Here is a 24,377-nt window from a genome sequence, read left to right as displayed (position 1 = left end):
GGGGGGAGTATGGTGAAGTAAGGGTGGGAGATGGGGGAGGGGAGTACAGTGGGGTTCATATGGACAGGAGGAACATGATGTGGGGAGAGACATGGGAGTACAGAGGAGGGGAATCAGGGAAGTATGGGTGGGTGAGAGAGGGGTGTGGGGGGAGAGTAGAGTAGAGATAGGAGAGTACAGGAGTGGGGTGGGAGGATAGGGGCACTAGCTGACATCCCATCACCAATCACACTTTATTTACAAATGCACAGCCTTTGACAATAGCACAGCCTCCCACAGAGTCAGGCATTGCTATATTCCAATCTCCCTGACTCTGGCTCTTTTATGTCAGTCATCATTCTCCATCTTCCATTTCCTAAACCACATTAAACGCTGATGCAAAATACTCAAATCGTAACTCACCCATTTACTGCTGTCTGCACCTGACACATGCTTCCTTCTTTTTCTTGACCAGAACCTCAGTTTCTCTCGTGATCCAGCATTCCCATTTTCTAGCTGTTTCTTTATCTACAAATAGCTGCCCCCAGTCAACTTTTGAAAGTTCTTGCCTAATACTATCAAAATTGGCCTTCCTCCAAATTGGAAATTTAATTTCTCAATCAGGTCTATCCTTTTCCATCACTATTTTGAAACCAATGGAATTATGATCACAGGCCCCAAAATGCTCCCTCACTGACACCTCAGACACTTGCCCTGCCTTATTTCCCAAGAGATGGTCAAGTTTTGCTCCTTCGCAAATTGCTGCGCCCACAACCTGAAAAAGAATAGTTTCCTTTACACACTTAATAAATTCCTCTCTATTTTCCCCCTTAACACTATGGCAGGCCCAGTCCATGTTGGGAAAGTGAAAATCCCCTACTGTTACCACCCGATTGAAATGTTTTTCCGTGAGGTGTGTTAGGAAGTCAAAAGCATGTATGTTCACTTTAAAAGTGAGAGTGTTTTCTGAATACTGAAGTAACCTTAAAGTGCAGGCTCAGCTGCCTGAATGGAAAGGCTGGGAGTCAGGCTGTTCCTGAATAGATGCATGCATCCATTGGCTGTTAAATGGATACCTGAGTTTTGGTTGCTGTTTTGACAACAATTCAAATTTAACCAATTCATTTAAATCATGCCCAGGATACCAGAAGTCAATGGAATTTGAATTTTAGTGTTTTGACACCTGGAAATCAGTCAAATTATAAGAATTTAATGTGTCAAGTGGGGTATATAAACCCAGCATTTGGAAAATTAGAGAGCAATTGCCATCGATCAGCCGAGTAACTGCCATAGAGCTGGAGAGCTAACTGCTCTCAAACAAATTAGAAGATGCTCTTTCAAAGGTACCTTTTCCTATAAAACAGACTCACAGTAAAAAGGGAAAACGACCCAGGGAGATCAGCAGATGGAAGGTTGAAGATCGCAGAGAAGACAAAGGCTGTGTGGTCTTGAGATTATTTAAATGTAATGTTTAACAAGTGTGTTATTGAAACAGCATTTTTAAAATAGAATTGGGGTCAGACAGTAAAAAAGGGGGGCTTGGACTTATTATTTAGTCTTCACTATTAGAATTAAGAAAATAAATAGTTATTTTTTCTTTGAATAGTGAAAATTAGGAGTTCTCTGACACGAGGTTCTCTGAGGCGAGGTAAGCTTTTCTGGGTGTTTGGTTTTAATTAACAGAGGGGTTCGCCCTCCAGTTGTAACGTGTCATTAGGATTTGCAAATCTGTTTGAGAGCAAAGCATTTAAGTGGGAAATTCTCTAATGATGGTGATTCTGTGATGATGATGAATATGGGAAATAGTGGGAAATGTAATGATACAGATTGCATTTTGGAAGAACATGCACTAATTTGAACTGAATGTGAGTATGATGAAAGAGCTTATGTTAATGACATGATGATGTAGCACTGAGACAATCAGTGACACACCATCGAGCCTCTGAGATTTGAGAATGGAATAATTTGTACTGGAGACTGTAGTCAATGTTCTGTGTAATGGTGCAGAAATAAGGCGTTGTCAGGACAACTATGTGTCAGACGATGGCTATTGTAAATAAAACAAAGACCTTGATGTTTCAGACTTAGTGAAGACCGTATAGTTTAATGGAGCAGTGCCTCAGCAGCGTAGGATTGAACTCAGAGTCTCATTTATTGGTGCCTCGATCATGGCTAATATCATGTGATTCAAAACCATACTGCTCCTTGGGTATAAGAGATGGAGTTGTTGGTTTTGAATTCACTTGGTATATATTTCTTATAACACACCCCCACTCCTGGGCTGGCGGGTTGCATCTTCACACATTTCCCTCAGAAGTCGTGTGTTAGTAAGATTACAATCCTATCTAAACCTCCTGCATTTCACTTCCAAATTATTATTCATTGTTATGGACCTTTCAGCTGTTTTCTATACAACCTGTCCATGCCCCTCAACCGTACACACCTCAATCAGATCCTGTTCAACCTTCTCTGCTCCAAAGAAAACACCCTGTTTATGGACAGTCTTTTACAGTGTAGGAATTGAACCCATGCTGTCGGCATTATGTCTATATTGTAAACCAGCTGTGCTGCCAATTGAGCTAACCGACCCCCCCCCCCAGGAGTCTACAGTGTGGATCACATCCTGCACCTTCAGACTCTACGTTAGGAATGCTCACATTGAACTGACTGAAGGCTCCATCCTGCAGTGATGGGAGCTGCTGTATATTCCATGAGTGTAATGGCAGATCTCTGTCAGAGCGATGGGCTCCTGGAGGTGAAGATTTCTTCTTGGGTTTATCTAGGTTCTCTGAAGTAGACCATCAGCCAAGAACAGTGTAGCACGTGGACATGGAACTGGGATTACATCTTTAACATCCCTAACCTTTTCAGGGGGGCAAAGTGGGAAATACTCCAAGAAATTCTCAGTCAACAGAATAAAAGATTTTTATCAAAAACGAACTTGCCTTCCTTTCTCCTCTGAAAATGTGTTGCTGGAAAAGCGCAGCAGGTCACCCATGCCCTCCACAACTTCGGCTTCCCCGACCCCCAATGCCTCATCTTCACATTGGACATCCAATCCCTCTACACCTCCATATGCCATGACCAGAGCCTCCAAGGACTCGATTTCTTCCTCTCCCAACGTCCCCACCAGTACCCTTCCACTGACACATTCGTTTGTCTGAGCTGGTCCTCACCCTCAATTTCTCATTCTAATCCTCCCACTTCCTCCATACAAAAGGGGTAGCCACGGGCACCTGCCTGGGCCCCAGCTATGCTGGTCTCTGTTGGCTACGTAGAACAGTCCATCTTCCCTAGGTACGCCGGCACCACTCCCCACCCTTTCCTCCACTACATTGATGGCTGCATCGGCGCCACCTCATGCTCCCACGAGGAGGTTGAACACTTCATCAACTTCAACACATTCCACCCTGATCTTAAATTCACCTGGACCATCTCTAACACCTCCTTCCCCTTTCTGGACCTCTATCTCCATCAACAATGACAAACTCAGACTTTTTTTTACAAACCCACCAACTCTCACAGCTACCTGGATTACACCTCCTCCCACCCTACTGCCTGCAAAAATGCTATCCGATATTCCCAATTCCTCTACCTCTGCTGCACCTGCTCCCAGGAGGACCAGTTCCGCCACAGAACACACCAGCTGACTTCCTTCTTTAAAAACTGTAATTCGTCTTCCACGTGGTTGAAGATGCCCTCCAATGCATCTCATCCCCATCCCGCACCTCCGCCATCAAACTGCAACAAGGACAGAACTCCCCAGTTCTCACCTTCCACCCCACCGACCTCTGCATAAACTGCATTATCTGCCGACATTTCCGCCACCTCAAACGGACCCCACCACCAGGAATATATTTCCCTCCCCACAAAGACTGTTCCCTCTGTGACTATCTGGTCAGGTCCACGCCACCCAACAACCCACCCTCCCATCCTGGCACCTTCCCTTGTCACCGCAGGAATTGCAAAACCTGTGTCCACACCTCTTCCCCTCACTACCATCCAAGTCCCAAAAGGAGCCTTCCACATCCAAAGTTTCACCTGCACTTCCACCAGTATCATTTATTGTATCTGTTGCTCTCGATGCGGTCTCCTTTACATTGGGGAGACTGGACCCCTTCACTTTAGGGAACACCTCCGGGACACCCACACCAATCAACCACACCGTCCTGTGGCCAAACATTTCAACTTCCCCTCCCACTCTGCTGAGAACATGCAGGTCCTGGGCCTCCTCAGTCACCACTCCCTCACCACCTGATGCCTCGAGGAAGAATGCCTCATCTTCCGCCTCGGAACACTTCAACCCCAGGGCATCGATGTGGACTTCACCAGTTTCCTCATTTCCCCTCCTCCCGACTTTTCCCCAGTTTCAACCTGCCAGTTCAGCACCATCCTCATGACCTGTCCTACCTGCCAATCTTTCTTCCCACCTATCCACTCCACCCTAACACCATCTCCACCTTATTGCATTCTTAGCTACCTTCTCCCCAGCCCCACCCTCCCTCCCATTTATCTCTCCACCCCGGAGGCTCCCAGCCTCATTCCGAATGAAGCGCTCCTACCTGAAACGTCAGTTTTCCTGCCTGACCTGTTGTGCATTTCCAGCACCACTATAATCTTGACTCTGATCTCCAGCACCTGCAGTCCTCACTGTCATCTGGTCCTAATCTCTGGTGATTTTATTCTGACATACCAAAGAAAGCTTTAGATTCTCCTTGATCCTATTTGCCAACAACTTCATGTTCCCCTCCTGTCTCCTCTTAGCTCTCTCAAAGTCCTTCCTGGCTAACTTGTAATTACAGACTCAATCTTACTCAAAAGGATTGTGGAAGGCACAGACTGAAGAATAAATTAACGTGTTTAATATGCACAGCACTCGATTCGGGGAGCTTTCTTGATTCACTGCCTTCCTTATTTGATTTCATCTAAAATTAGATTCCCAATAGAGTGGAAACGGGCTCTTCTGCCTAACAAGTACATACTGACCCTCTGAAGAGAAACCAAACCCAGACCCATTTCTCTCTGACTAATGCATCTAACACTTTGGGCAATTTAGCATGGCCAATTCACCTAACCTGCATATCTTTGGACTATGGGAGGAAACCGAAATATCCAGAGGAAACCCACGCAGACACAGAGACGCACGCAGACATGGGGACACACGCAGACATGGGGAGAATGTGCAAACTCCCCACAGTCGCCCAAGGCGAGTCCCTAGTGCTGTGAGACACAGTGCTAACCACAGCCACCGTGCCACCCCCAACCTTACCTGATTTCAGTTTCAGGGCATTTTTCAAATATTCATCCACTGTTACTCTTTTAAAGTTAATTTTCAGCTCCAGACAAAAATCCCGTACAACCCACATAAGGCCAGGAATGTATAGCATGAACCCTTCTCCATCGTCATCTTCCACTCCGGATTTGGATCGAATGATTATGGTCAGTTCTGTCACGTAACTTTTCCATTGATAAGGAGAATAACTTAGAAGCAGATGAACATTGGATTTCTAGTCATCACTGATAATGCTCAGATTCCCATTACATCAGAAAGCCTTTACAATGCTGGGTAAACAGCAGAAATGACCTGAAATCATATGCCCACCTCTGAACCCAGCACTTCCCAAAAGGCATCAGTACAGGCTTCCCACATGTGTAATTCCCAGATGCAACTGGCCATTCAATTGGTCAGCTGTTCCCATCGAAATCCCATTGAGATCCCTGCTGTGCGGAACCAGGATTGCACAAGACAGCAGCTCAGCTCAGGCTTGTTCTGTGCATTTCTTTTCAGGAGCCATGATATTCCTTTGGAAAAGTGGGATATTCCTGTGAATATTGTCCTGGGAAACCTCACAGGTTTGTGGTGGGACTCAGGTATCATTTGGGATTGTTAGCTGTGGAGACAATTGTGTGTAAAGGTACATGTATCCCATGGAAATGTCAAACCTGGCAAGACCTGTCAAAAAAGTGTCAAATTATTGAAGACCTGTCAAAATGTGATTTCATGAATTGTGATCTACTTAACTGAATGTGGTCTGAAATGTAGGATTTAGGGAATAGAAATTCATGTTTTTCTCCTGTGCATATGTATCTTTGTGGATGTTTGGCTGGCAAGGTAGATAATGGGAGAGAGTGTGGGATATCGGTGCAAAGTTGGTATCAAGGCCTGAGGAGCAAAGCAGGACGGGTAGATCCATTAAAGGTCTAATTGGGGATGTAGGAACCCATGGAGATGGGTAGAGGGATATGGAGTTGCTCAGGAAGTATGAGGGATAATGGGGCATGGATAAGGTGATAGAGTGGCCAGTGGGATTTGAGGGGCCTGGCCATGTATAGGGAGCAGGTTGGCATGGAGGTATAAGGGACATGGATGAGTTGAAAGCTTTCCATGGTTGAGATGAATTGGACAGAGTGTTTGGGAGGGGGAATGAGGAAGGGGCTGAGGGCTGAGGCCCATTTCACATTTGAATCTTCAATTTTTGTTTGGACACTGTGCTCGAATCTCAAGGCAGGCTTTCTGCCCAATCCCCCCAGAGGGGAGAACGTGAGAACTGCAGATGCTGGAGATCAGAATCAAGTGTGATGCTGGAAAAGCACAGCAGGTCAGGTAGCATCCAAGCAGGATTATTGATGCAATCTATCCCAGAAACCAGTAGCAGCCACCTCAGCTCATTCCGACTCACCCAGCCTCACTTCCATTCCAACCTGCCCCCAGTGGACTGAAAGGGGAAGTACAGGTGACCATTTTAAAAATTGTAAAGCCAGGAATTCTCTTGTTTCTGCACACTCAATCCTGAAACAAAAATTGAAGCCTAAGATCTCCTGCTGCTCCACAAAAGCACTGTTGAACCGCTAATGTTCTAAATCAAAGGAAGTGCCAGAGAAACTCATTAGGTCTGTGAAATAACCACACAGAGGCCAGTATCCGGTCACCCATTATTTAAATATGCATCGTACATTGGCTCCAGCCAGCCAGCTCAGAGTCAGTTCCCAAAGTGAGAAAATTCTAAATCTCCTGTTCATTTCTTTTTATTTGATAAAACAGTGCAAGTTACAAACAGTTCACAATAAACAAATAGCAGTTCACAAAAGGACCAGTATTTACAGGGAAGAGACAGCAATGCCAAAACCCAAACTCCATTCAGTTAACAGGGAAATGAGGGCAAATCTCAAATCCCACTTCCAGTCATCAATAAGTAAATGGTAACAATCACAAACAAGACAGTCCAATCCAATGAGAAACAGTGCATAGAACACAGACCCAATATAGCTCAAAAAACACCTGACACTGGTCCACACTGCATACTGATCAGACCATCCTTGGCGAGCCTTCCTGCAGGACAGTAGTCAGCCTTCTGGTCTCTGGCTACCCTGCATACTGACACCCAGACACCCACTGACTGTAGCACAGAGTCAGTCCCCAAAACTCGAAAGACTCACCCTAGCTATGTCAGTCAGCCAGGGCACTCTGATTGGCCCAGGTTAACAAGTCCAATCACAAACCTCATTGTTAATAAGATCCGCCAGATTCCAATTGCTACAGTCTGGCTTGAAGAACAGAGTTCATGTTATGAATCCGATACAATTAAAGTCATAGAGTCCGAGATACACAGCATGGAAACAGACCCTTCGGTCCAACTCATCCATGCTGACCAAATATCCTAACCTACTGTCGTCCCATTTGCCAGCATTTGGCCCATATCCCTCCAAATCCTTCCTATTCGTATACCCATCAGGTGCTTTTCAAATGCTGTAACTGTACCAGCCTCCACCACTGCCTCTGGCAGCTCGTTCCATACATGCACCATCACCCTTTGAGTGAAAAAGCTACTCCTTAAGTCCCTTTTAACTTTTTCCTCTCTTACGTTAAACATATGCCCTTTAGTTCTGGACTCCCCACCCCAGGGAAAAGACCTTGTCTATTTATCCTACCCACGTCCCTCAAGATTTTACAATCCTCCATAAGGTCTCCCCTCAGCCTCTGACGCTCCAGGGAAAACAATCCAGCCTATTCAACCTCTCCCTATAGCTTTCTTGTTCAGAATGTTGGAAATACCTTTAGTTTTATGTAAGTCAATTCTATCAATTGATCTTAAGTACACATGGGGAATGGAATTGTCGGTTACTTGAGTACTCCCAAAAAGAAACATCTTGACACAGGAGAAGAGCCAGGAAAGATTTATCTGTGATGTTTCCCCCTGTGTATAAATCAAATCCAAGTAAAGACTGACGCTGATTTCTTCCTTCATCAACAATAATAAACATTGAGCATGGCAGAATGAAAAGTATTTTGAGAGACAGTTACCAAATGAATCCAAAGAAGTGATCTGAAATTGTTTCATACCATTACAGTGGATGCAGAATACTCACTGAGAAAAAGAATAGTATTTAGAAAGTCACAATTTCACTGACCAAAGAAGATGAAGAAGATTAATCTGAAGAAGGACCCGTTTACGTTTGATCTTGCTCTCTGACCATTCCCCAAGTATGTTACAACATTAATGTGAGGGAAATGAAAAGTTTAGCTTCAACTGACTAACCTATCCCTGTAGCCTACTCACTGATGCTTTAGACACAGGATGTGGAATGGAACAATCGGGTGGAATTGTGGTAATGGGGAAAAGGAGTCTGAAACATAATCAAGCTGTATGGAAGGATTAAGCCAGAGTAAAGTGGGAAGAGATCAGTTTCCCAAAGCTTGACAAGGATGATTACAGAGTGTGGAATGTGGTCCAGATGGAGGTATTTGCGAATGGAGCCACTAGGCTGAAGTTAGCTTTGGAAGATCTGGATTGAAGCTTGTCTCACTGGGTCACTCCTGGATATCACATCATTATAAACTCTTGTGTGTTGGTTATATCACCTTTTTGGTCAGATAACCACCTGATATAACACAAATGACTACTTTGTGCTGTTTTTGCTGATTTTATAATTAAATGTTACTCCTGTTGTCAAAATCTTCATTTCACCCACAGTCTTGGTGTGGTCCATCTCTCTATCAATGGCTGGCAAGGGTAAAGGTTGTGGAAATGTTGACATCTCTGTGCCAGTCTTGTAGTGAATTATTAAATATTCCCAATTTACTTCCCTCTGTTCCAAACATGTCAGAGTTTGGTGCCTTTTTAATGATCGAGAGCAAAATTAACCATTCAAAGAGCAAGTTACAATTCCATGGGAGGGAGCTTCACAGATTCTACATCCTTCCAAATGCCACGTGATTGTGCAGTATTTAATTGGAGCCCTTTACACGAGAATAATAAAGGTTTTTGAGACTGAAGTCAATCTCAAATCTCAGGAACTTGAGAGACCTACAAATATTGGAGAGATTTCCAATATGGCAGTAAGATTGTTCAAATTACGTGAACTGTCATGTTTTCAATGTGTCATCCCACAACTTTATTTTTGAAATTGATTCAGAAAACTCAGCAAGATAAAACCCAGCTCCGGAAATCATAAATAAATGTTTCACTTGATTTTTAATTGACTGTCCCTGTTGTTTGTCTGTTGTTTTCATTATGAACATACAAATTCATTGAATCATAGAATTTTTACTGTAACAAACAAAGCTATTTGGCCCATCATGTCTGTACTGGCTCCAGAAAGACCTACTCAGCGAGTTCCATTCCCCAGCTTCTCTAAATTTGTTACTTTCAAATTCCAGCTCTCTTTTGAAACTTCATATAGAATCCTCCTCCACTGCTTTCCCAGGCAGCACACTCCAAATCCCAACAACTTTCTGAGTAAAGAAGTTTCTCTTTATGTCATTCCTAGCTCTCTTGTTGACAATCTTGAAAGTGTAGCCACTGGTTACATTTTACAAATTCATTCATGGGATGTGCGTGTCACTGGCTCGGCCAGCATTTGTTGCCCATCACTAATTGCCTGGAGGGCAGTTTAGAGTCAACCACATTGCTGTAGGTCTGGAGTCAAATGGAGGCCAGAGGAGGTAAAGATGGCAATTACCTTCACAAAAGGACTTTAGTGAACCAGATTGTTTCTCCAACAAACAACAATGGCTACATTGACATCTTTAGACTCTTCATTCTGGATTCTTTTTTATTGAATCCAAATTCAACTATCTGCCATGGCTAGATTTGAACCAGAATCCCCAGAACATGATCTGGGTCTCTGCATGAATAGTCGAGAGATACTACCCCTGGCCATCTCCCTTTAAACTGACAAAGCAACTTGTGAGGAATGTGATGGAATACTCCCCACTTGCCTGGAATGGGGGCAGCTCCAACAACACTCAAGAAGCTTGGCACCACCCAGGACAAAGCAGCTACTTGATTGGCACCACATCCACAAACATTCACTTCCTCTAACACCAAAGCTCAGTAGCTGCACTGTGTAATATCTACAAGATGCACAGAAATGCACTGAGGCTGCTTTAACATTATTGTGCAACCCCACAGTCACTTCCACATGGAAGGACAAGAGCAGCAGATAGATGGAACACCACGTCTGAAAGTTCACATTCAACCCGCTCAGTATCCTGATGTGGAAATACATCACCCTTCCTTCATCCCTCGTACTGCTGGGTTAAAATCCTAGAATTCCCTCCCTAAGGGCATTGTAGGTCTATCTACAGCACATGGACTACAGGAGTTTAAGAAGGCAGCTCACCATCACCTTCTCCAGGGGCAACTAGGGACAGGCAATAAATGCTGGACCCAGTCAGTAACAGCCATGTGCAAGAATAAAAACAAACAGAATAATCTTCCATATTCGATCAATAATGTTCAGAATTTTGAACACCTCAATAAGGTGTTTGCTGACCTCTGCTCCAAGGAGTTTAAGCTCACTCGTTCTAATCATTCTTGGTGTCTAAAATCCCTTATTCCTGGTATCATTGTAGTAAATCATCTTTGAACTCTCTCCAGGGCTTTGACATCTTTCTTTCAATAAGATGCTCAGATCTGAGAACAACACTCCAAATGTGGGTCTGTCAATGATTTGCACAGGTGTCGTAACTCTTCTTGCTTTTATACTCGATGCCTCTACTTATTTTTGCAAGGATCCTCTTAGCCATTTTAACAACTGTTTCAAGTTGCCTGGACACCTTCAGAGAATCATGTATGTGAACCCTGAGGTCCCTGTGCTCCTGTAATCCCCTCAAAGTTGTGCCATTGAGCCTGTATTGTCTCTGTGTTTCTTCTACCAAATGCATTCCCTCACCTTTCTCTGCACTGAAATTCATCTGCCAGGCATCTGGCCATTTGCAACTTGTCAATGTCCCTCTGAAGTTGCTCAACCTCATTCTCATAATTCACTATTCTCCCTACAAATGTAGAGATTTTACTCTCAATACTCATCTCTAAAATGTTTACATGAATCAGAAATTCAAGGGTCCCAAAATCAATCCTTATGGTACACAACTTTCCGTTCATCTCCAAGCTGAGAAATGCCCATTTATACCCAATCTCTGCTTCCTGTCTTTTAGCCAACCTCTGAGCTATGCTGCCAAGGACAATCCCAAACTTTTCTAATCTGTTAACCGACCTGCCATGTGGCACTGTATCAAATGCTTTCCAAAACTAGAAATTGACGTCAACAGCAATATCCCCATCCACTGCCTGTGACACCTCATCAAAGAATGCAATGTTGACTGTCTAGTATTAGGTTATTTTTCTCCAATGGCATCTTTGCCTTATCCTGAGTTATGTCCTCCATCAGTTTTCCCACTATCTGTAGTTTCTTTTGCCTCTTTCCTAAACAATGTCACATCTGTGACCCTCCAGTCCCTCAGGACTAATGCTGTGTTCAGCAAGAACTGGAAAATTTCTGTCAACATCTCTACAATTTTCTCCCTTCCTTCCCTCAGCAATCTGGGATGTATCCCATTCGGGCCAGTTCCCCAACTTCTGTATCTGGAGTGCTGCCAGCCTTTTTAGCGTCTCTTCCCTGCCTATCACTGTACTGCGGAGTTACTCAACAGCCACATTTTCAACTGGGTCATTGTCACCATCTTCTAACTTCGTTAAGATAGAAGGAAAGTAGTTATTTCATACCCCTGTCATACCATTTGTTTCAATGAGAACTTACTCTACTCGTTCCTTAGGAGTGCCACTCAATTATGATGATGCTGTGGCTTTCAGGAGGTTATTTTGTCCATTCTTTTGAAGAGACGTTGTAAGGCAGAGGAGTTGACCTCAGTTCTAAAGACCACTTGAGTAAACAGCTTGTGAGGCCTTTGGCTTTTTATTAAGGTGGAACAATGGAAGCAGCCTGGGTGTGGCCTTCTCTCACAGAGCAGGATTTCTCATTTTTAAGTTTTCAGGTTGAGCTTTAAGCAGAAGTTCTTGGGGTGTCAAAAGAGTTGGAAGTTTCAGTGACTGTCTCCTGGCTGCTACTCTGAATTTTCTCTTGATGTCCTTTCCTCCTGAATTGGAGAACTGCATGTGAGAATCTGTGTATGAATTTACCTTTTTGCCAAGGGGTTGTGTTTATGGGATGTTCCTACATTGGAACAGTTAATTAATATCAGTTACTGTATCTGTTATTCTGATAAGTTTCCAGTAGAGTTTAAGTTATTCTAAGTTCCTCTTTGATTGTATTTTAAATACAGTATTTAAACAAATTGTGCTTTGCTTCACGTCAAGAAGCTTGACCAGTCACATTGTAAAGGGAACAAGGCATTTTACATCTGTCTTTAAAATAAGGACGAGTTTGGCTCTACACTACCTTCTTAAAATATTTCAGAGGGGTTTGATCAGGTCCATAACACAATCCTTTACTAATCTTTTACCTGTAATATGTTTGAATAACATTTAACTACCTATTTGAGTGCAGCTTGCCATCATTTCCTCATGCTTTCTCTTATTCCAGCCTTACCTTCTCTCCTGCATTTGAAACCCTCTTCTCATTTGTCACGAATATTATTCCAGTATGAATCATATGTCTCCCTTATTTTCTCATTAATTCCTTAATCTTTCAGGGTACATTAGCTCTGAAAACCATATTTCTCATGGGTATGTACTGAGCTTGCACCTACAGGGATCTATGCTGGGACCACTGTTGTTTGTGATATGCATAAATGATCTGGAGGAAGGTATAGGTGGTCTGATTAGCAAGATCGCAGATGACATGAAGGTTGGTGGAGTAGCAGATAGTGAAGCAGACTATCAGAGAATACAGACTATCAGAGAATACAGCAGAATATAGATAGATTGGAGAGTTTGGCAGAGAAATGGCAGATGGAGCTCAATCCAGGAACATGTGAGGTGATGCATTTTGGAAGATCCAATTCAAGTATGAACTATACAGTAAATGGTGAAGTCCTGGGGAAAGCTGATGTACAGAGACATCTGGGTGTTCAGGTCAACTGTACCCTGAAGGTGGCAATGCAGATCAGTAAAGTGGCATGCTTTCCTTCATCAGATGGGGTATTGAGTACAGAGTTGGTAGGTCATGTTACAGGACTTTGCTTTGGCCACATTTAGAATACCATGTACCGTTCTGGTCACCACATTACCAAAAGGATGCGGCTGCTTTGGAGAGGGTGCAGAGGAGGTTCACCAGGATGTTGTCTCGTATGGAGGACGCTAGCTGTGAAGAGAAGTTGAGTAGATTCGGATTATTTTCATTAGAAAGACAGAGGTAGGGTGGGGGGGGGGGGGGGGGGGACCTGACTGAGGTCTACAAAATCATGAGAGGTATAGACAGGGTGAATAGGAAGAAGCTTTTTCCCAGAGTGGAGGACTCAATTACTAGGTGTCATGAGTTCAAAGTGAGAGGGGGAAAAGTTTAGGGGAGTTATGCGTGGAAAGTTCTTTATGCAGAGGGTGGTGGAGGCCTGGAACGCTTTGGCAGCGTAGGTGGTCAATAGCATCACTTAAGATGTATCTAGACAGGTCCATGAATGGGCAGGGAGCAAAGGGATACAGACACATAGAAAATAAGTGACAGGTTTACATAGAGGATCTGGATCGGCACAGGCTTGGAGGGCCGAAGGGCCCATCTTGTGCTGTAATTTCCTTTGTTCTTTATTCTATTCATCTTTCTTTTGAAAGTCTCCCACGTTTCATCTTCCAGATTACCCACCAAAATCATTTCCAATCAACATGCTGCAGTTCAACTTTCATGCCCCTGAACTCTGCCCTAGTCCTGTCTGGTATTGTCATCCTTCCCTGATTTTTATCCTTTTCCAACTTGATATTGAACCTTCTTATATCACGACTGCTATTTCCCAAATGCTCCCCCACTCAGATGGTGTCCACTCAGCCTGCCTCATTTCCTCAGACCAGACCTATTGCAGCTCCCTCCCTAGTAGGGCTAGAAATGTACTGTTCCAGAAGGTTCTCCTGCACACATTGCAGAGGTTTCTCCCATTTTGTGCCCCCACACTCTACCCTTTCCCCCAGTCTGTCTGACGGTAACTGAAATCACCAACTATCACAATCCTACCTGTCCAAATTCTGCCGACAAATGCTCTTTACTTCCTCCCCATTATTTGGAACTCTATAATAAAGACTTAACAAGGTCACTGCTCCTTTCCTGCTTCTCACCTCCTCCCATGTAGATTCTAATTCAGAAACTGTATCTCATTCAAGGGCAATGATACTATCTTTGACCAAGCCCACTACACCTCCTCAGCGTTGACCCATCCTGTATAAACAGGGATGTTCAGTTTCTAGTTTTGTTCTGGCATGAGCTATGCTTGTGTCAATGCTTCACATTGGTTTCACAGTTCAGCGAGGGCCGAAGGGCCTGTACTGCTCTGTGATATTCTACATTCTATGTACTAAAACTCAGCCCAATAGTAAATCTATCCCCTGCCTTACAAATTTAAATCCATTCCCATTGCAATATTTACTCACATATTAATGCCTTGGGGGAAGAAAGTGAAAGTACTGTCACCAAATTTACAGACAACACTAATTTAAGTGGAAAGGCAGATTGTGAGAGCAGCTCACACAGAGATATGAATAGGTTAAGTAAGTAGGCAAAAAGTTGGCAAATGATATATGACATGGGGAAATACGAAGTTATTCATTTTGCAAAAGGGAATAAGCAAACAAAAAAGAAAAACTGCAGAAAGCTGCAACTCAAAGGGACATGGGGGCACATATGCAAGAAATACATAAAGCTAGCACACAGGGGCAGCAGATAATCGGGAAGGTTAATGGAATGTTGGCCCTTATTTCAAAGGGTTTGGAGCATAAGAGTAGGGATGTCTTATTGCAACTAATGATGCTGGGGAGTCCACAGCTGGAGTACTGTGAGAAGATCTGGTTCCCTTATTGAAGGAAAGAGAATTTCATTTGAGGCAATTCAGAGAAGGTTCACAAGGATAATCCCTAGTTTGGAGGAATTATTTTAAGAGCAAAGACTAAACATGTTGGGAGTCTACTCTGTGGTCATTCAATATGATTGTAGCTGATCATCCTCTGTTCCTGCTTTCTCCCTATACCCTTTGATCTATCGCCAGAATATCTTTCCTCAGAAAAGGAGATGAGAACCCCACACAATATTCCAGGTGCGGTCTCATCAACTCCCTGTACAATTGCAGCAAGACATCATTCCTTCTGTGATCGAGCCCTCTCACTGGGAAGGACAACATACCGTTTACCTTTCTCACTGTCTGTTGTATCTGCATGCTTACCTTCAGCGACAGGTGTACAAGGACTCCCAGCTCCCAACATTCTCCACGCTATCACCATTCAAACAGAAATCTGCACCAACCAGGATCCCCAGGACATTGCCTGGGTTTCTGGATTAACAGACCAGCAATAATTCCACTAGGCTATTGCCCCCTCAATCCCCGATGGTAGGGTGGGTGGTCACTATGCCAGGCCGGGAGGCTGCAACACCAGGCCAGGAGGTCACCACGCCAGACCAGGAGGCTGCTATGCCAGGCCAGGAGGTCACCACGCCAGACCAGGAGGCTGCTACACCAGGCCAGGAGGTCACCACGCCAGGCCGGGAGGCTGCTACACCAGGCCAGGTGGTCACCACGCCAGGCCAGGAGGCTGCTACACCAGGCCAGGCGGTCACCACGCCAGGCCACGAGGCTGCTACACCAGGCCAGGCGGTCACCACGCCAGACCGGGAGGCTGCTACACCAGGCCAGGCAGTCACCACACCAGACCGGGAGGTCACCATGCCAGACCGGGAGTTCACCATGCCAGACCGGGAGGTCACCACGCCAGACCGGGAGGTCACCATGCCAGACTGGGAGACTTGGAGAAAGTGAGCACTGCAGATGCTGGAGAGCCAAAATCAAAAAGGGTGGCGCTAGGTAAGCACTTTTCGGTCATCATGAATCAGGTTGGGAGGGCCCTCTGGAAATGTACTGTTCCAGAAGGTTCTCCTGCACAATTGCAGAGATTTCTCCCGTTTTGTACCCCCACACTCTACCCTTTCCCCCAGTCTGTCTGACGGTAACTGAAATCACCAACTATCACAATCCTACCTGTCCAAATTCTGCCGACAAATGCTCTTTACTTCCTCCCCATTATTTGGAACTCTATAATAAAGACTTAACAAGGTCACTGCTCCTTTCCTGCTTCTCACCTCCTCCCATGTAGATTCTAATTCAGAAACTGTATCTCATTCAAGGGCAATGATACTATCTTTGACCGAGCCCACTACACCTCCTCAGCGTTGACCCATCCTGTATAAACAGGGATGTTCAGTTTCTAGTTTTGTTCTGGCATGAGCTATGCTTGTGTCAATGCTTCACATTGGTTTCACAGTTCAGCGAGGGCCGAAGGGCCTGTACTGCTCTGTGATATTCTACATTCTATGTTCTAAAACTCGGCCCAATAGTAAACCTATCCCCTGCCTTACAAATTTAAGTCCATTCCCATTGCAATATTTACTCACATATTAATGCCTTGGGGGAAGAAAGTGAATGTACTGTCACCAAATTTACAGACAACACTAATTTAAGTGGAAAGGCAGATTGTGAGAGCAGCTCACACAGAGATATGAATAGGTTAAGTAAGTAGGCAAAAGGTTGGCAAATGGTGTCTGACATGGGGAAATACAAAGTTATTCATTTTGCAAAAGGGAATAAACGAACAAAAAGAAAAACTGCAGAAAGCTGCAACTCAAAGGGACATGGGGGCACTTATGCAAAAAATACATAAAGCTAGCACACAGGGGCAGCAGATAATCGGGAACGTTAATGGAATGTTGGCCCTTATTTCAAGGGGTTTGGAGGTCACCACGCCAGGCCGGGAGGCTGCTACACCAGGCCAGGAGGTCACCACGCCAGGCCGGGAGGCTGCTACACCAGGCCAGAAGGTCACCATGCCAGGCTGGGAGGCTGCTACACCAGGCCAGGAGGTCACCACGCCAGGCCGGGAGGCTGCTACACCAGGCCAGGAGGTCACCACACCAGGCCAGGAGGCAGGCCAGGAGGTCACCACGCCAGGCCGGGAAGTTGCTACACCAGGCAAGGAGGTCACCACGCCAGGCCGGTAGGCAGGCCAGGAGGTCACCACGCCAGGCCGGGAAGTTGCTACACCAGGCCAGGAGGTCACCATGCCAGGCCGGTAGGCAGGCCAGGAGGTCACCACGCCAGGCCGAGAGGCTGCTACACCAGCGCAGGAGGTCACCACGCCAGGCCGGGAGGCTGTTACACCCGCACAAGAGGTCACCACGCCAGGCCGGGAGGCTGTTACACCAGGCCAGGAGGTCACCATGCCAGACCAGGAGGCTGCTACACCAGGCCAAGAGGTCACCATGCCAGGCAAGGAGGCTGTTACACCAGGCCAGGAGGTCACCATGCCAGGCAAGGAGGCTGTTACACCAGGCCAGGAGGTCACCATGCCAGACCAGGAGGCTGCTACACCAGGCCAAGAGGTCACCATGCCAGGCAAGGAGGCTGTTACACCAGGCCAGGAGGTCACCATGCCAGACCAGGAGGCTGCTACACCAGGCCAAGAGGTCACCATGCCAGGCAAGGAGGCTGTTACACCAGGCCAGGAGGTCACCATGCCAGACCAGGAGGCTGCTACACCAGGCCAAGAGGTCACCATGCCAGGCAAGGAGGCTGTTACACCAGGCCAGGAGGTCACCATGCCAGACCAGGAGGCTGCTACACCAGGCCAAGAGGTCACCATGCCAGGCAAGGAGGCTGTTACACCAGGCCAGGAGGTCACCATGCCAGACCAGGAGGCTGCTACACCAGGCCAAGAGGTCACCATGCCAGGCAAGGAGGCTGTTACACCAGGCCAGGAGGTCACCATGCCAGACCAGGAGGCTGCTACACCAGGCCAAGAGGTCACCATGCCAGGCAAGGAGGCTGTTACACCAGGCCAGGAGGTCACCATGCCAGACCAGGAGGCTGCTACACCAGGCCAAGAGGTCACCATGCCAGGCAAGGAGGCTGTTACACCAGGCCAGGAGGTCACCATGCCAGACCAGAAACCCTGGAAATCCATCCCATTGCTCAAATTATTCCTTGTTATGTGCTTTAGTTTACAACAATACAAGAGGAAGCAGCATCAAAAACAGTGCCAGAGGTTTGCTGTCATTTTGAATGAACACCATATGAAGGATACTTGATGTCCAGTAGAGCCTATTGGTCGATTGTTCCTTTGCTGTTGTACACAAACATGCTACTCAGCAGAACTGCGAGTGCGAAAATCTTATTATCATTGCTTTCATTTCCCTGCAAAACAGAGACAGAGAAAACTAAGATGGATGTAAACTATCATGCCACATTTCATGCATTACAATTGAATGTTTCATGTTGAACTCTCAAGTAATAATAAGGCACCTGCGAGAGGAGAGTTTCCAATGAACTGACTGAAACTGAATAAAATAAATTGCTGTGTATCTTTCTGAAAGCCGGGGCAGAGAGAAACAGGCCGAATTCTTTTGTCTCTTCATCTTGTTTCTGTAACCGAGTAGTTTTATGTTGAAAAAGGAGTGGTGTGTTCTAAACCCCTGATTGTGGATTCAATTTTAACATAACATGTAGCAACCTTTAACTATAAGCTCGAGAGTGTGACGCTGGAAAAGGACAGTGGTTCAGGCAGCATCCAAGGAGCAGGCATAAGCCCTTCATCAGGAATGTGATGCTGTTTATTTGGGGGTCTCGGTTAGCTGATGAGTGGAGTATAATCCACAGTGACTCTGACAGCACATGTCCAATTCCCGTACCAGCTGAGGTCCCCATGAAAGACCCACCTTCTCAAACCTGCCCCTCCCCTGAAATGGGATGATCCTCAGCTTCAACTCACCACCAGTTGTCTCGGACAAGGAGTAGGCCATTCAGCCCCTCAAGCCCACTCTGCCATTCCACAACATCATGGCCTATTCAATGGACCTGCTTTTGCCCATATTCCTTAACACTTCCTTCAGAAGTGATTGCAGCTTGGAGAGGGTTGGTTCATTTGGTCGAGAAGGGGTGGGGAAAGTGTGGAGATGGAGCCCAGATTAAAAAAGAAGTTGAGCAGACAAAGGAATGGGTAAACGTCAGCCTGGGAGAATGAGTAGCTGTGAATGGGGACAGTTTGTGGGAGTGTGTAGTAGCAGAACACATGACGACAAGGCCTGGTGTGTGGGTTCGGGTAAGGACATGGAGAAGGTGCTCAGGTCCTAAGATTACTGAATTCAATATTGAGTCCAGAGGAACGAGATAACTTTAATATGGGAATTCTCACTCTCAAACTGAACATTAAATTATATCATATCACGATTACTACTTACCTTTCCTATTCATCTACTTATCCAAATGTCTTTTAGACATTACAATGGTACCCACACCCACCACTTCCTCAGGAAGGTCATTCCACACACGAACCACCTTGTGTAAAAGATTTGCCCCTCGTGTCTTTTTTAAATCTCTCTCCTCTCACCTTGGAGATGTGCCCCAGGCTCTTGAAATCCCCCATCCTAGGGAAAAGACAATTGCCATTAACTCTATCTATACCCCTCATTATTTTATAAGATTATCTAACGTCACCTCTCAACCTCATACGTTCCAGTGAAAAAGTCTCAGCCTTTCCAGCCTTGCTCTACCTCAAACCTTCTATCCTTGGGGATCTTTACTCCGCAGTCCTTTATTAAACCTGTCTCTTTACACATTACCAGACCCAGCATTGCCTGCTCCCTGGTTGGCACCATGACATACTGCTCTCAGAAACGATTCCCAATGTACCCTGTGAATTTATTGCTGCAGCTACCATTTCCAACTTGATTGGGCTAATCAGCTAGAAGCTTAAAAAGTCACCCTTAATGACTACCCTGTTCATTTGATCAGCTCCTATTATCTATTGACTTATACCCTTTCCTACAGTGTAGTGACATTACAGTCCTGATGAATCACATAACTAGGGCTGCAGATAGAGCTTTAAACTAAGTTGTGTGATAATGGTTCATTTACGTGGAAAAATTAAACGGATGGGAAGGTTCAGCAGAGGTTATTAAAGTTTCTGGAGCTTGCAATAGGACAGAGAGTATGAAAAGAGTCAGGAATCTAACTTCAGGCACAGCAGAGAAGGGACAACTATTAAAAGGCTGGCTGTTAAATGCAGGACTGAGGGTTCTACTTAAATACCACAGCATGTGAAACAAGGTAAATGAAATTGGTGAGTATGATGTTGTGTACAAAGGCTAAACAGAAATCTTCAATAACAAAGTTATGTGTATAAAGATGAATGACTACTATGAATAAAGCATACATTTAAAATCAGAAAAGTTATGTGTATTACAGAGATATGGCTGCAAGGGATCGGCACTGGAAACTAAATATCCAAGGCTGCATGTCCTATTGAAAAGACAGGCAGAGGGAGCAAGAATGTCTCGTTCTTAAGAAATGAAATTAAATCGATAAGAAGAAGAACTAATATCGAGTCAGAAGGCATAGAATCAGTGTGGGTGGAGTTGAGGAAAGGCAAAAGAAAGATGACCCTGATGGGAGTAATGTACAGGCCTCTGAGCAGTAATCAGGATGTGAGGAAGAAAATAAATCAGGAGATAAAAAAGGCAATTACAAAAGGCAGTATTACAATCACCATAGGGTCTTCAACAATAGGGTGGACTGAGAAAATCAGTTTGATATTGGATCTCAGGAAAGGAAACCCAGCAAATGATAGTGAAGAAACTAATAAGGGTAACAATGACATATGAGAACATGGGAACAGATAGCGTAAAAGTATATTGCAAAAGATTTTTGTAGATTCCTAAAAGATAAAACAGTGAGACAAGAGCAGACATTGGAATGCTGGAGAAGTGGCAATGGGGACCAAAGAATTGTGGCGGGACTGAATGGACACTTTGCATCAGTTTCCACAGTGGAAGATACCAGCAGAATATCAGAACATGAAGAGGGTCCGGGGTCAAAGGGGAGTGCAGTGGCCATCACGAAGGAGAAGGGACTGAGGAGGCTGAAAGATCTGAAGGTGGATAAATTACCCAGACCAGATGGACTATCTCAGGGTTCGAGAGGAGATAGCTGAGATCACAGAGGCATTGGTGAGGAACTTTCAGGAATCACTGAAGTCACAGAAGGGCCCAGAGGACTGAAAAATGGTTAATGTAACAATCCTGTTGAAGAAGTGGGGGAGGCAGAATGCAGGAAACTATTGGCCAGTTATGGTAAAATGGGGTGAAGTCAGCACAGCTTCGTCAAGAGTGGTGATGTTTGACAAATGTGTTGAAATTCTTTGAGGAGCTAACTAGGGAGGTGAGAGCCTAGTGATCTTATCACTGAACTATTAATCCAGAGACCCAGGTGCTGTTCTGGGAACCCTGTTGAAGTCCACATTGGCATTCAGTGAAATTTGAATGCAATAAGAATCTGGAGTTGGGAGTTTAATGATGGCAATTATCTGTTATTATAGTGTCATGGAGATATACAGCACAGAAACAGACCCTTCAGTCCAACTCATCCATGCTGCCCAGTAATGCTAATCTAATCTAGTCCCAATTGCCAGCACTTGGACCATATCCCTCTTAAACCCTTCCGATTCATATACCCATCCGAATGCCTTTTAAATGCTGTAATTGCACTCACCTCCACCACTTCATCTGGCAGCTCATTTCACTCACACACTACACTCTGCATGAAACAATTGCCCCTTAGGTATCTTCTATATCTTTTCCCTCTCATCCTAAGCCTATGACTTCTCATTCTGGTCTCCCCCACCCCAGGGAAAAGACTTTTTCTATTTACCCTATCCATGCTCCTCATGATTTTATAAACCTCTATAAGGTCATCCTCAGCTTCCGATGGTCCAGGGAAAACAGTCCCAGCCTATACATTCTCTCCCTGTAGTTCAAATCCTCCAATTCTGGCAACATCCTTGTAAATCTTTTCTGAACCCTTTCAAGTTTCACAACATCTTTCCGATAGGAAGGAGACCAGAATTACACACAATATTCCAATAGTGTCCTAAACAATGTCCTGTATAGCCGCAACATGACCTTTCAACTCCTATACTCAATACTCTGACCAATAAAGGAAAGCATACCAAACGCCTTCTTCACTATCGTATCTACCTGCGACCCCACTTTCAAGGAGCTATGAACCTGCATTCCAAGGTCTCTTTCTTCAGCAACACTCCCTAGGACCTTACCATTAAGTGAATAAGTCCTGCTAAGATTTGCTTTTCCAAAATGCAGCACCTCACATTTATCTGAATTAAATTCCATCTGCTACTTCTCAGCCCATTCGTCCATCTGATCAAGATCCTGTTGTAATCTGAGGTAACCTTCTTCGCTGTCCACTACACCTCCAATTTTGGTGTCATCTGCAAACTTATTAACTATACCTCTTATGTTCACATCCAAACCATCTATATAAATGACAAAAAGTAGAGGACCCAGCACCGATCCTTGTGGCACTCGACTGGTCACAGGCCTCCAGTCTAAAAAACAACCCTCCACCACCACCCTCTGTCTTCTACCTTTGAGCCAGTTCTGTATCCAATTAGCTAGTTCTCCCTATATTCCATGAGATCTTAACCTTGCTAATCAGTCTCCCATGGGGAACCTTGTCAAATGTCTTACTGAAGTCCATATAGATCACATCTACTGCCCTGTCCTCATCAATCCTCTTTCAAAAAACTCAATTAAGTTTGTGAGACATGATTTCCCATGCTTAAAAATGTGATGCTGGAAAAATGCAGAGGTCAGGCAGCATCAAAGGAGAAGGAAATCGACGTTTCGGGCATAAGCCCTTCTTCATGATTTCCTATGCACAAAGCCATGTTGATTATCCTTTGCCTTTCCAAATACATGTACATCCTGTCCCTCAGGATTCCCTCCAACAACTTGCCCACCACCAATGTCAGGCTCACTGGTCTATAGTTCCCTGGCTTGTCCTTACCGCCCTTCTTAAACAGTGGCACCATGTTAGCTAACCTCCAGTCTTCCGGCACCTCACCTGTGACTATTGATGATACAAATATCTCAGCAAGAGGCCCAGCAATCACTTCTCTAGCTTCCCACAGAGTTCTAGGGTACACCTGATCAGGTCCTGGGGATTTATCCACCTTTATGTGTTTCAAGGCATCCAGTACTTCCTCCTCCGTAATATGGACATTTTTCAAGGTGTTGCCATCTATTTCCCTACATTCTATATCTTCCATATCCTTTTCCACAGTAAATACTGATGCAAATTACTCATTTAGTATCTCCCCCATTTTCTTGCTAATCTTTGAGGGGCTCAATTCTCTCACTAGTTACCTTTATGACCTGAAAGTATTTGCAAGAAAAACCTTTGGATTATCCTTAATTCTGTTTGCCAAAGCTATCTCATGTCCCCTTCTTGCCCTCCTGATTTCCCTCTTAAGTATACTCCTACTGCCTTTATACTCTTCTAAGAATTCAATCCATCCGGTCTATACCTTGCACATGCTTCCTTCTTTTTCTTAACCAATCCCTCAATTTCTTTAGTCATCCAGCATTCCCACTACATACCAGCCTTTCACTTCACCCTAACATGAATATACTTTCTCTGGATTCTCGTTATCTCATTTCTGAAGGCTTCCCTTTACCTGCAAACATCTGTCCCCAATCAGCTTTCGAAGGTTCTTGCATAATACCATCAAAATTGGCCAATTTAGAACTTCAACTTTTAGATCTGGTCTATCCTTTCACATCATTATTTTAATTCCAATAGAATTATGGTCACTGGCCCCAAAGTGCTCCCCCACTGACACCTCAGTCACCTGCCTTGCCTTATTCCCCAAGAGGAGGTCAGGTTTTGCACCTTCTCTAGTAGGTACATATTAATCAGAAAATTTTCTTGTACACACTTAACAAATTCCTCTCCATCTAAATCCTTAATGCTATGGCAGTCCCAGTCTATGTTTGGAAAGTTAAAATCCCCTACCATAACCACCCTATTATTCTTACAGATAGCTGAGATCTCCTAACAAGTTTGCTTCTCAATTTCCCTCTGACTATTAGGGGGTCTATAATACAATCCCAATAAAGTT

General features: G+C 44.7%; 2 protein-coding genes across 8 annotated transcripts in view; one reads left to right on the top strand and one right to left on the bottom strand.

Moving 5' to 3' along the window:
- The window catches only part of LOC122552576 (guanylate-binding protein 1-like), a 60,131-nt gene that overhangs the window by 1,190 nt on the left and 34,564 nt on the right, over window positions 1-24,377 (bottom strand). The window contains 2 exon segments of the mRNA XM_043695288.1: window positions 5,249-5,436; window positions 18,489-18,598. Coding sequence (XP_043551223.1) covers window positions 5,249-5,436; window positions 18,489-18,598 — 298 coding nt within the window.
- On the top strand, window positions 15,824-18,594 carry LOC122552575 (neurofilament heavy polypeptide-like). Of its 7 annotated transcripts, none has more exons than XM_043695281.1 (3): window positions 15,824-15,841; window positions 17,143-17,310; window positions 17,494-18,594. In XM_043695281.1, the coding sequence occupies exons 1-3, from the start codon at window positions 15,827-15,829 to the stop codon at window positions 18,490-18,492; spliced, it is 1,182 nt and encodes a 393-aa protein (XP_043551216.1). In that variant the 5' UTR covers window positions 15,824-15,826; the 3' UTR covers window positions 18,493-18,594. The 7 variants fall into 7 exon arrangements, with proteins under 7 accessions (XP_043551216.1, XP_043551221.1, XP_043551219.1 ...); XM_043695286.1 differs by lacking the exon at window positions 17,143-17,310 and adding an exon at window positions 17,311-17,343 and having other exon boundaries at window positions 15,828-15,883; window positions 17,578-18,594; XM_043695287.1 differs by lacking the exons at window positions 15,824-15,841; window positions 17,143-17,310 and adding an exon at window positions 17,449-17,460 and having other exon boundaries at window positions 17,494-17,535; window positions 17,578-18,594.

This window comes from Chiloscyllium plagiosum, chromosome 9 (assembly GCF_004010195.1).
Source record: "Chiloscyllium plagiosum isolate BGI_BamShark_2017 chromosome 9, ASM401019v2, whole genome shotgun sequence".
Lineage (NCBI taxonomy): Eukaryota > Metazoa > Chordata > Chondrichthyes > Orectolobiformes > Hemiscylliidae > Chiloscyllium > Chiloscyllium plagiosum.
The sequence above is the reverse complement of the archived record's forward strand: the minus strand, read 5'-3'. Positions and strand labels throughout refer to the sequence as shown.

Bases quoted from the DNA above. Each gene is read 5' to 3' on its own strand.
- LOC122552575 (XM_043695280.1), top strand. From the start codon at position 17,113: ATGTTGGCCCTTATTTCAAGGGGTTTGGAGGTCACCACGCCAGGCCGG. The intron at 17,311-17,493 runs GTCACCACACCA...GCAGGCCAGGAG, and splicing joins CTGCTACACCAGGCCAGGAG to GTCACCACGCCAGGCCGAGA.